Below are 12,702 nucleotides of genomic sequence, written 5' to 3' on the forward strand. Positions count from 1 at the left end.
GAAAGTAGGGAAAACCACCAGACCATTCAGGTATGACCTAAATCAAATCCCTAATGATTATACAGTAGAGTGACAAATAGATTTAAGGGACTAGATCTGTTAGAGTGTCTGATGAAAACAGAGGTTCATGACATTGCATAGGAGATGGAAATAAGGCCATCCCCAAGAAAAAGAAATGCAAAAAGGCAAAATGGCTGTCTGAGGAGGCCTTACAAATAGCTGTGAAAAGAAGAGAAGTGAAAAGCAACGGAGAAAAGGAAAGATATACCCATTTGAATGCAGAGTTCCAAAGAACAGCAACGAGAGATAAGAAAGCCTTCCTCAGTGATCAGTGCAAAGAAATAGAGGAAAACAATAGAATGGGAAAGACTAGAGATCTCTTCAAGAATATCAGAGATACCAAAGGAACAATTCATGCAAAGATGGGCACAATAAAGGACAGAAATGGTATGAACCTAACAGAAGGAGAAGATATTAAGAAGAGGTGGCAAGAATACATGGGAGACCTGTACAAAAAAGATCTTCATGACCCAGATAATCACGATGGTGTGATCACTCACCTAGAGCCAGACATCTTGGAATGTGGTATCAAGTGGGCCTTAGGAAGCCTCACTAAGAACAAAGCTAGTGGAGGTGATGGAATTCCAGTTGAGCTACTTCAAATCCTAAAAGATGATACTGTGAAAGTGCTGCATTCAGTATGCCAGCAAATTTGGAAAACTCGGCAGTGGCCACAGGACTGGAAAAGGTCAGTTTTCATTCCAATCCCAAAGAAAGGTAATGCCAAAGATGCTGAAACTACCACACAATTGTACTCATCTCACACACTAGCAAAGTAATGCTCAAAATTCTCTAAGCCAGGCTTCAACAGTATGTGAACCTTGAGCTTCCAGATGTTCAAGCTGGTTTTAGAAAAGGCAGAGGAACCAGAGATCAAATTGCCAACAAATTGCTGGGTCATCAAAAAAGCAAGAGAGTTCCAGAAAAACATCTATTTCTGCTTTATTGACTATGCCAAAGCCTTTGACTGTGTGGATCACAACAAACTTTGGAAAATTTTGAAAGAGATGGGAATACCAGACCACCTGACCTGCCTCTTGAGAAACCTATATACAGGTCAGGAAGCAAAGTTAGAACTGGACATGGAACAACAGACTGGTTCCAAATAGGAAGAGGAGTACGTCAAGGCTATATATTGTCACTGTGCTTATTTAACTTATATGCAGAGTACATCATGAGAAACGCTGGGCTGGACGAAGCACATGTTGGAATCAAGATTGCCGGAAGAAATATCAATAACCTCAGATATGCAGGTGACACCACCTTTACGGCAGAAAGTAAAGAACTAAAGAGCCTCTTGATGAAAGTGAAAGAGGAGAGTGAAAAAGTTGGCTTACAGCTCAACATTCAGAAAACTAAGATCATGGCATCCAGTCCCATCACTTCATGGCAAATAGATGGGGAAACAGTGGAAACAGTGGCTGACGTTATTTTTGGGGCCTCCAAAATCACTGCAGATGGTGACTGCAGCCATGAAATAAAAAGATACTTACTCCTTGGAAGGAAAGTTATGACCAACCTAGACAGCATATTAAAAAGCAGAGACATTACTTTGCCAACAAAGGTCCATCTAGTCAAGGCTATGGTTCTCCAGTAGTCATGTATGGATGTGAGAGTTGGACTATAAAGAAAGCTGAGTGCCGAAGAATTGATGCTTTTGAACTGTGGTGTTGGAGAAGACTCTTGAGAGTCCCTTGGACTGCAAGGAGATCCAACCAGTCCATCCTAAAGGAAATCAGGTCCTGAATGTTCATTGGAAGGACTGATGCTGAAGCTGAAACTCCAATACTTTGGCACCTTATGTGAAGAGCTGACTCATTTGAAAAGACCCTGATGCTGGGAAAGACTGAAGGCAAGAGAAGAAGGGGATGACAGAGGATGAGATGGTTGGATGGCATCAGCGACGCAACGGACATGCTGCTGCTGCTAAGTCACTTCAGCCATGTCTGACTCTGTGCGACCCCATAGACGGCAGCCCACCAGGCTCCCCGGTCCCTGGGATTCTCCAGGCAAGAACACTGGAGTGGGTTGCCATTTCCTTCTCCAATGCATGAAAGTGAAAAGTGAAAGTGAAGTCACTGAGTCGTGTCCGACTCCCAGCGACGCCATGGACTGCAGCCCACAAGGCTCCTCCGTCCATGGGATTCTCCAGCAAGAGTACTGGAGTGGGCTGCCATTGCCTTCTCCACAATGGACATGAGTCTGAGTAAACTCCAGGAGTTAGTGATGAACAAGGAGGCCTGGCGTGCTGCAGTCCATGAGGTCGCCAAGAGTTGGACACGACTGAGCGACTGAACTGAACTGAACCGATCAGGTCTGAATGGCTCCCTTGGTGGCTCAGATGGTAAAGAATGCACCTGCAATGCAGAAGATGTGGGAGACACAGGTTCAATTCCTGTGTCAGGAAGATCCCCTGGAGTAGGCATGGCAACCCACTCCAGTATTCTTGCCTGGAGAATCCCATGGACACAGGAGCCTGGCAGGCTACAGTCCATGGTGTTGCAAAGAGTCAGACAAGACTGAGTTACTAACACTTCATTAGGTCTGAAACCATAAAGTCTGCTATATAACCATGACTAAAGCATTGTTTAAGTTCAGTGAGCTCATGTTCATCCTAATAATTACACTCTATGGGTGTATGTGAATGCTCTACAGTATCAAAACATTACAATCAACGTGGACTAGGAGATTAAGAAGTAAGCAGTAATTTTAGCAACAAGATGGATGAATCTCACATAACATAATGCTAAGCAAAAGAAACCAAGACAGGACAACATAAAAACAGGCAACATTAATCGATGCTATTAGGAGCCAGTTCAGAGGTCACACTCGAATGGACAGGGGTGGGTAATGACTGGAAGAATATAACAGGGGCCTCTGAGAACATTCTGTTTCTTGATCTGGGTCCTGAGAACCCAGGTCTCCAGAGTCTCCCGCATGGGCAGGCAGATTCTTCACCACTAGTGCCACCTGGGAAGCCCCAGGACACAGCTGTGCTCATTGTGAAAATTCATCATGCTATAATTAGGCACTGCTCTGTGTGTGTATTATATACTTCAACAAAAGATGAAACAAATAACAACCACAAAGGCTGGGTGGATGCCTATATCAAATTTCTCTGGGACTATATTCTGGCTCTTCACCAGCATAGTCAGGCAACATTTTTTTTTTTTAAAGACCGTGGTTTAGGTTTTCCCCTCTGGCAGTTAACTTAAAGAGCACAAAGAGACAGAAGCACTCTGAGGGAGCTGAGAATCCCACTTCTGCTGCACACCCTCCTCCTCCTCACTTCGCCTGCCAGGCAGGAGAGAGACCTTCTGGCCAACTGGTACTGACTCATTCAACTCTTTTAGCCACCAGGACATCTATATTTATATTGCTTTTTTAATTGCATTTTCCAGACAACTGGCCTTTCATTGTCAGCCAGACGTTTACCAGGGCCCTGGGGCAGTGCCATAGACCCACCTGAATTACCAGCTTCTCTTATCAGTTGCAGACTCGCCACTGGCAACAGAACCAGTGAATTTAAGTGCATATATGGCACAGGAAGTGCTGGCTACTACCATGTGTAATTCAAGCTGCGGCATTAAGAAGCAGCTGGGTTAGGAGAAAGAGTGTAAACGGGGAATCTGAAGCCAGGAAGTGAAATGAACAGCAAAAGATTCATATTGGGCCCAAATAATTTAATTTATTAGAAATGCCAGATGCCTATCAGATGACTTTTTTCTTGGAGTAGAATGATGTTTTTTTCCAAACTACTGGACTCCACACATTCAGGCGTGGCTATGATTTATGCAATTATATGGAGTCGGTAATAGCAGTAATTTAGTTTTCTTGGTTGAAAAGAAAGTTTACTTCATATTAACCCTCCTCATGTAAAGAGCTCAAATATTCTTCCCTCCCATCTCATATAATTTGGAAATGTGAATTATGTAAGAACAAAACTTTGACGAACTAAACAAAACCAATGCCCTTAGAGCACTCTGCTAAGGAAGATCTACATCTCCAAGTACTCCTTCCCTTTGGTTTGTCTTAGCTTAGCTAATTCGAATTTAGTTCTACAACTTTGAAAGTGATCAAATTCCTGGAAAAACTTAAATATTATATTCTTGTGAAAGTGAAAGTGTTCGTTGCGCAGTCATGTCCAATACCTTGCAAACCCACAGACTGTAGCCCGCCAGGCTCCTCTGTCCATGGAATTCTTCAGGCAAGAATACTGGAGCGGGTGGCCATTCCTTTCTCTGGGGGATCTTCCCGACCCAGGGATTGAATTCAGATCTCCTGCGCTGCAGGTGGATTCTTCGCCATCTGAGCCACCACAGAAGCCCATATTTTTATATACTATCTTAAAATATAAACTGTTATAAGCCGTTGAATGATATAATTAGCTGTATGTGTGCCACAGGATTAGACATAAAGCTATGTCTTGACTGCCAATTATATAAGCTGCTTATCATTTTGAATATTTGTGCAGACAAATATTTTACAACTTTGTGTTCCTCAACCATGAATTTTGCAGTTGAGATTATTTTATGCAAATATTATAGTATGTTTCATAGAAAACTCTTGTCTGTAAGCAAGAAAACAAAGAGAATTAATAGATAAAAGACTATAATATATCTCAAACTATAACTGACAAAACTCAGGAAAAAAACTAAGTTCTCAATCTTAGGAAACTGCTTCTTCTTTGAATTCGGCACTGAAACCATTTTATAGTTTTTAAGAGATAGTATATTTCTATTAAAAATAAACACGAAATTTCCATCACATCAACAGAAATAAGCTATTCTTTAGACATCTTAAACAGAGCAACATCACAGACTAGTATAGTGTTTCCCAAATCAGGCTCATCACTAGACTTGGCTAGGGTGATTAAAAAATATACCTCTTAGAGGCATCTGATTCAGTAGGACTAAGATGAAGGCTAGCATTCTGTTGTTTTTTAAGCTTCCTCTTCCCTGGTTGCTCAGGGGTAAAGAAACCGCCTGCCAATGCGGTTTGATGCGCGTTTGATCCCTGGGTCAGGAAGACCCTGTGGAGACGGAAATGGCAGTCCACTCCAGTATTCTCGTTGGGAAAACCCCACGAACAGAGGAGTCTGGTGGGCTACAGTCCATGGGGTTGCAAAAAAGCCAAACTCAACTTAGCAACTAAACCACGGCAACAGACTGTGATGGTGGGCAGGTTTCAGGATCACTGGACAGGTATGTGATTATACAAGCACACATTTCAGATTCTACCTGGAGCAAGTTACCCTAGAACTTGGTTCCCAGAGTTTTAGTTCCCAGGTAAGCACTGACTCTATCCTTGCAGCACATAACGCATGCAAAGACGATTCAAATCTTCCTCCAACATGGCCTGTATTCTCCACATTCATCGCTTTACTCCCACTTCTCATCTCATCTACTTGTTCACAAGGTAGCAGCTGAAGCACTATTTCCTTAGGGAAGTCGCTCTGACCAGCCAGTTCTGACAAGCTCAAGAACTGACTGCTCAGGCTCCAGAACCCTTTGCTGTGTTCCCACGGAATCCTGAGCATACATGTGAATGACAGGAGCACCACTCAGAGAGGCCTTATTCTGTGCCAGGCACTGTCCTAAGCCGTTACGCTTGTATATGAATTAATTCACCTAATCCTCATCAAAACTCCACAACATAGGTTATTATTATCACTCTTATTTTTTAAATGAGGAATGAAGAGACAGAGGTTAAGGAGTGTGACTGAAGCCATGTAGCAGCAGTGGAAGGAGAATCTGATCACAGGAAGTCCAGCTCCAGAGTCCACGGCCCTAACCACTGTGCTGTGACCGCTTTCTCAGAGAACTTCACGCTCCTCATCCTTGCTGCCCCTAGGCTTTTTTCCTTAGCATCTCTCTTCCCCACTGGACTACATGCTCAATGTAACTTCAGTGCCCAGACAACAGCAGGTCTGTTGCTAATTTAGTGATTCAGATCACTAAAGACCTGAATGATTCACCAACAATATCCCTTTCAACAATCAAAATTAACCTTTATTAAATATATTTAAAAATTTTGATAATACGGTTATTTCCATAGCTTATATAATAGTAATCAAAAAACTGTAGTGTTTGCTTGTGTAAGGCACTCAGCTATGTTGAAGACACATGCCCTATAGGAAATACATGAAAACAATTCAAGCAAAGAATATATGCAAAGAAGTGCACTGCACACAACTTGGGAAGCAAATTTTCTTGTCTCTCTTGAAATGGCAAAGGTACAGTGAGAGTTTCAGAGCTTACCCCAGCTTTTACTATGCCACAAACCCTCCTTTTGTAGAGTGGAGGTAAGCTTTACATCTTTTCAACTTTATTAAGTAAGCTAATGTTGGAAAATTATCATGAAGAAATATTTCAGGAAAATGTCAAACGCTTGATAAACAAACCTTCCAAGGAGTTTCCAAAATTAGAAAAGCTGGCAGAAAACGGCTTTACTGATTTCAATGTTTTTTAAAGGTACATAGGTTATGGCTCACAGGTCCAGTACTAGGCTTTGATCAAACCCCTTCTGATTTATTCTAAGCCTTGGATATGGAGATAGCTTAGTTAATACTGGCCCCCTACAATGTATACATCTGATAGTGACAAACCCATGAACTGATACAGTTGATTTAAGTGTCAGGCAGAATTGTATATATATGAGCCCTTTATTTGGGCTGAGTCACACACACAACTCTTTGTATTACACTGGCCTTTTGTGTAGTGTGGATACAGAATATTGACTCTGGATATTATATATAGAATACTCCATGTGTAAGACTGAATAGCAGAAAAAGATGAACTGTGTGTAGACAGTGAGCAGTATAATCATAAAACTTGACTATCCATACTTTGTAAACAGTTTATAAAAACAGTCTTTTATCAACAGAATGTCCACTTGCTTTAATAGGAAAAAAGACTGCTTAAGACATTACCTTCCTTTGCTGTATTAGAAATTAATGTAAACAGTGGTCATACAGTCAGGACATCTTTGGCTGAACGTTAAAGAAATTCTGACCCAAACTGCCTTATGGAAAAAAATAATTTATTTATTAACATGGTTGAATTAAATAACATGTACCGAATTACACCTGGCTATATCAAGCAAAAAACTGACAGTTTGACTATCAAAAAGTTTTGACACTAACAGAGTAAAAATTAAAATATAATAAATAGTTCAAAAGACAGAAAAAATGGGGAAATATTTATAACACACATAAGATACAGAGTATTAATTCCTATATAAAAAGAGCTCATACATCAACACAGAAAAACAACAACGGACAGCTCTCGGTAGAAACATGGGCCAAAGACATAGACAAGTGACTCAGAGAAGAACTATGGTAGCCAAAGTGACATACAAAAAATGTTCATTCTCCCCAGTAATCAAATATGCGAATCAAAACAACAATCAGGTATCACTTTCATTCATCAGATTGGCAAACATTTAAAAGACTGAGGGGACATACCATTCCAAGGTCCAAATCTTAAAATAACTGTTACCTTGACAATATCAGAACTCTTATTATCAGAATAAATTGACATCACTTAGACCAAGAAGGCTGTTGTTATTGGTTTGTCTAATCTATAACATGTTGCTGCCCTGAAATAAACATTTGAAAATACAGTTTTCAACAACCAAAGTTCTGTACCTATGAGCATGTAAAGCCTAACATCACTAAGCAAATTCAGCCTTTAAAGATACCTTCCCTATTAATAATTCTAATCTTTTGAACATACATTTTGGAATGGGCATAGACTTCTTATGGAGGAATACAAGAAAATGCTATTAACAGCAGTTCTGTAGGAGAGGGGGAATGAGCACTTACTTTTTATTTGGCATTCTGTGTTGTCTGAATTTCTTTACTACGTATATGCTCAAATAGAAATTTTCAGGGATACCATTTCTGTTTTCTCTTCATAAATTTACTTTTTGATAGTTACACAAGAAACAAGGAGTGCTGATATTATCTTGTCAATCACCACAAACATTTATGATTAATTAACACATGTTACACATTATTGTAACTGCTACTCGGTCTTAGCAACCTTATTCTGATAAACTAAAGATAAAGCTATCTAAGCCAAAGCAGCTCAGTAACTAATAAAAGAAGCTAGACTGGTTTCCAACTTGGAAAGATTCATAACTGGTTATGATCTACCTAACACAGACCATTAATCATGCATTAATCATTAATTAAACCATATTTGTTCATTAATAGTTGTGCTTGTCAAATTTAATTGTGAAAAGTCATGGTGTGACAGATATGATGATACTACTAAGAATTAATATTGCATTCTAAACCACATGAATGTAACTCTGACTTCCAACATACTGTTTCCCCACTGGAAATGACTCTTCCTTCTAACCAGGGACAGAAAGGAAAATTGTTCTTGCTGTCTCAAGCCTCTTCTCTCCATCACCCTCTGGGAGGACCCTGCCACTGAACTTGTTCATGTAAAGCCAGGACCACAGAAGTATGACAGGCTAGGCTGGTGGAAAAAATGGTAAAACAATGAAAGTACAAGAGCTGTGAGGGCAGGGCTGCAGGGTATGAGAGAGAGGCAGACAGCCGGGGAGAGGTGCTCCAGAGCAGCCAGGGGCGAGTGAAGAGGAGGACAGCTCTTTCAGTGACCGTTTGGCAGGTGGCCCATGTTTTAAATGGACTGCAGACAAGCTGTGCGATGTTTCTCTACAGATCACGTGTGTTATATTGTTCAGATTATACGTAATTTATGAATCGGCCTAAAGAACCAAATTTGTAAACCCTCATGCAAACGGTACAAAGTCTAATTTTTAAACTTCTATAAAATGACTTCTCTCCATAAAAAAAGAGAGATATATAAATGTATGTATCTACTTAGTCTTAGAATTGAAGACAAATTAAAAGCAAACAGGAAGAATGATCATACCAAATACAGTCTTGCTATGGCTTAGTGGCAATGAATTAAAGAGAATATCCCTAAAAGGGGGGTAAATATCAAGCAAAGGAGGTTAACTGTGTGCAGGACATTTTGTGTGTTTCCTTATTTCATCCTGAGAACAACTCCACAAGTCAGACATTCTTAGCCCCATTTTACTGATGAGAAAAGTCATCACATCACCCTGAGGTCCCACAATCGACCACTGATTCAGAGTTTCCAAATTCAGTCAAGTCCGATGTCAGAGTCCTCACTCTGTCCCTTACGTCTCACCTCACCAAAAGAGTACATGTTAAGGCAAACGGTTGGAAGCAGGCATGGCTAATTCTTGTCTAGAGACTGAGAAAGAATGAAATAGTCTCAAGAGTTCAAGTAGGAATGCTTTCTTCTCTAAACCTAAGGTACACAGCGCCACCTTCTGGGGAAAGTGAGGCCACCATTCATCACAAACAAGGTTTTTGGTAAATATCATTTACCTGAGGATGAAGCAAAACAGCCAGGGATGTGGGGAGACCAGATCGTGCTATAAATGACACTTTCATGGCCTCTAAAAGTGCACAGGGACTTTCCAACAGTTGGATCCCACTACAAATAAAGGAACAGATCAATTACTTAGCAGAAGTAAACTAAAATTTATGCTTTATATATACTATATATACCATATATATGTTAATATGTATATACACATACAATATACACATATATCTCAAGGATTTATGTAAAGTATATTTTTATATAAAGCAATATAGTATTTAAGAGGCCAAAATAATCAATGCTGAGCTAATTATTAATTTATAGCGCAAAGACTAGAAAATTTTAAATTCTAATAAACGCTTTAGTGTAATATTTTTTGAAAAGAAAATTAGCTGTCTAACTGAAAAGCAAGGGAAGTATGTTCTAGAAAATAAAAAACTTCAGTGGACACTCTGGGGAAGGGAATATTTGGTTTTAAATACAGTAATGCTGACATACCAGTTTGACAGTTTGATCCCATGAGCCAGACACCACAAGCTGTTCACCTCTGGTTTGGCTCCAATCAACACTGTACACCTAAAACATTTAAAAGTGTCATTTATAAAGCGAAAGGGCTGGGGCGGGGGAGACACATGTATGCCTGCGGCCGATTCATGTTGATGTATGGCAGAAACCATCACAGTATTGTAATTACCCTCCAATTAAAATAAATAAATTAATTTAATAAAAAAAGGGCAAGAGCATCAAGTTCAACATTACATCTTATCTGTTTGTAACAGAATAGTCAGAACAACTAATTTACTTGGTTAAAACATCAAAGTTCTACAAATCTCCACATGGTGTCAGAGAAAGGTCATCGTGTCCATTCCCCTAGACTTACCCCTAACAGATAAAACTCCATTCTACAGAGTTGAGAATCCTACAGAGTATTTCCAAGACCTTCTTCACTAAAACAAATTATACATGTGTTTAAACCTCCCAATAAATCACTGTCTGCAGCACCCTGAAGAAACATCAGAGAAAATTAGAAAGTTAGTCATCTAAAAACACTTGCCAGGTCAATGTTTATCAGAAAGTATTCAATTAATATCCCTTTTTTAGTCTTTCTTCATAAAAGCATATAGGAATGAGGTTTTCCTTTCAGATTTCTTGGTAAACAGCTTCAGTTGTCTAATGCTGCTCTCAGTAAACCACTGCAAGTGAATTATTTGAAAACTTATGGAAACAGTTTTAATCCTGTTATCAGATACAACAAGTTATATACAGATCACTACTGGAAGCTAACTTCAACTAAATTATGCACATAATTAAACTTCACAAAAGTGGCACTAGTCCTGCCCCAGACCCAAGAATATGCAAGTGTGAATAGCCAGCAGGTTTATTTTGAATCTAAAAACTCTACCATATTTATGTAGGCGGTATGACTGTCTGGAGTTTGTGGCGGCTGAAGTATGGGTCCCCTGTTCTCCGCTGCCTAATGCTATGCCTAGCCATACTGGAACCTCAATTTAAAACCAAAAAAATTAGTAACACTGATTCTGCCTTTACTTAAAACTTTGATATTTTGCTTATTGTAGATTACGTTAATTTTTATTTCAAAAATACTGCATTAAGAGACTGTTTAGGGCTTCCCAGGTGGCGCGTGTGGTAAAGAACACGCCTGCCCATCCAGGAGATGTAAGAGACTCAAGGCACACAGGTTCAATTCCTGGGTCAGAAAGACCCACTGGAAGAGGCAACCCACTCCAGCATTCTTGCCTGGAAAACCCCATGGACAGAGAAGCCTGACTGGCTCTAGTCCATGGGGTCACAAAGAGTCCGACACCAACGGAAGCGAACTAGCATGAGCACAAGAGATTGCTTATCTTGACTCCTGAGCTGTTTGTGTGCACTCAGTCCTGTCGGACTCTTTGCGACCCTATGGACTGTAGCCTGCCAGGTTCCTCTGTCCGTGGAATTTTCCAGGCAAAAATACTGGAGTGGGTTGCCATCTCCTCCTCCAGGAGGTCTTTCTGACCAGGGATCAAACCCATGTCTCTGTGTCTCCCTCACTGGCAGGCAAGTTCTTTAGCATTAGTGCCACCCGGGAAGTTTTTTGGGGTGGCTCAGACAGTAAAGTGTCTGCCTACAATGCGGGAGACCTGGGTTCAATCCCTGGGTCAGTGATTGACAGTGGGGTCAGCAAAACCCAAAGAGGTGCTGCAGTCATCTGTCAGTTACGGATGGAAAAAGACAAGCTTGGAGGCAATCAGAGAAGATCTTGAGACCTAAAGAGTCTGTGCTCATTGCAATATAATGATTTAAAAAACCAAATTTATCTCCACAACCTGCATCGTTGCTAAGTAATTATAAAGAGCTACCGCTAACGTCATTAGCTCAGACTCCTCTGCCCCTACACATTTCCAATGTGACACAGGACTTGAAACCTTATGACTTCTCATTTTTAAAACTTCAAGAGCCTCCATGGGCTCAGAGAAAATCCAGCCCCAATGATAACAAAAGACAGGAGATAGGAAAACTATGCTGCTGCCAGCTCTTCCATGTGACACAGGACAAAGGGACCAGCCTCAAGGTCTAGGACAACAAGACTGAGCACAGAACACACGTGGTGAGGTTTAAAATGGGATAAAAAACACGGAGATAAAGGTGACTCAATCAGTAAATACTTTTTGTTTGCTTTACTGTTTAAAATACTAGGACATGGAAATGTAACAGTGTAAGCCAGGATACTGTGTTTAAAACACAAAAACTGTAGACCATGAATACAAAAGCTGGTGGGATGGAAAATTCAGCTTGATGCCCAGAAGAGAAGAATCTTAGCGAGGCCCTGAAGGCTGGCTAAAATGTCAATAGCAGAAGGCAGAGGTGAAAACAGTGACCAGAAACTCCCTCAGAGACATAAATGGGGACATAAACCTCCCTCGGGATGGGGACTAGTGAACGCTGCAAGATAACACCAAGGTTTTGTGCCTTGGGACTGTCAGCGATGGAGGCATTAACAACGCTGGAAGACTGGCGGAAGAGTGATAATGTGTAATTTTAGACATGGTGAGTTTGAGGTGACAGCCTGATAGTCAAGTGGAAATGTCTAGGAAGGACAGGGTTTGGGCATTAACCTCAAGCCCTGAAAAAAATTTACAGCGAGAGAGATGTTTGGGAGCCAGCCAAAAAGGAATGACTGGATCCCATTATCCCAATCTCAAGTCAAATCTATTTAATAAATATTTACTATGAACAAGGGACGAAGAGT

The 12,702-nt window shown here is 40.5% G+C and overlaps 1 protein-coding gene across 1 annotated transcript in view; it reads right to left on the reverse strand.

The window, feature by feature from the left end:
* The window catches only part of PEX7 (peroxisomal biogenesis factor 7), a 73,124-nt gene that overhangs the window by 49,247 nt on the left and 11,175 nt on the right, over positions 1-12,702 (reverse strand). The window contains exons 4-5 of the mRNA XM_070461455.1: positions 9,951-10,028; positions 9,455-9,563 (exon numbers count right to left, since the gene is read on the reverse strand). Coding sequence (XP_070317556.1) covers positions 9,455-9,563; positions 9,951-10,028 — 187 coding nt within the window. The remainder of the gene's footprint in view (positions 1-9,454; positions 9,564-9,950; positions 10,029-12,702) is intronic.

The sequence above is a fragment of the Odocoileus virginianus genome, chromosome 34 (genome assembly GCF_023699985.2).
Source record: "Odocoileus virginianus isolate 20LAN1187 ecotype Illinois chromosome 34, Ovbor_1.2, whole genome shotgun sequence".
Classification (NCBI taxonomy): Eukaryota; Metazoa; Chordata; class Mammalia; order Artiodactyla; family Cervidae; genus Odocoileus; species Odocoileus virginianus.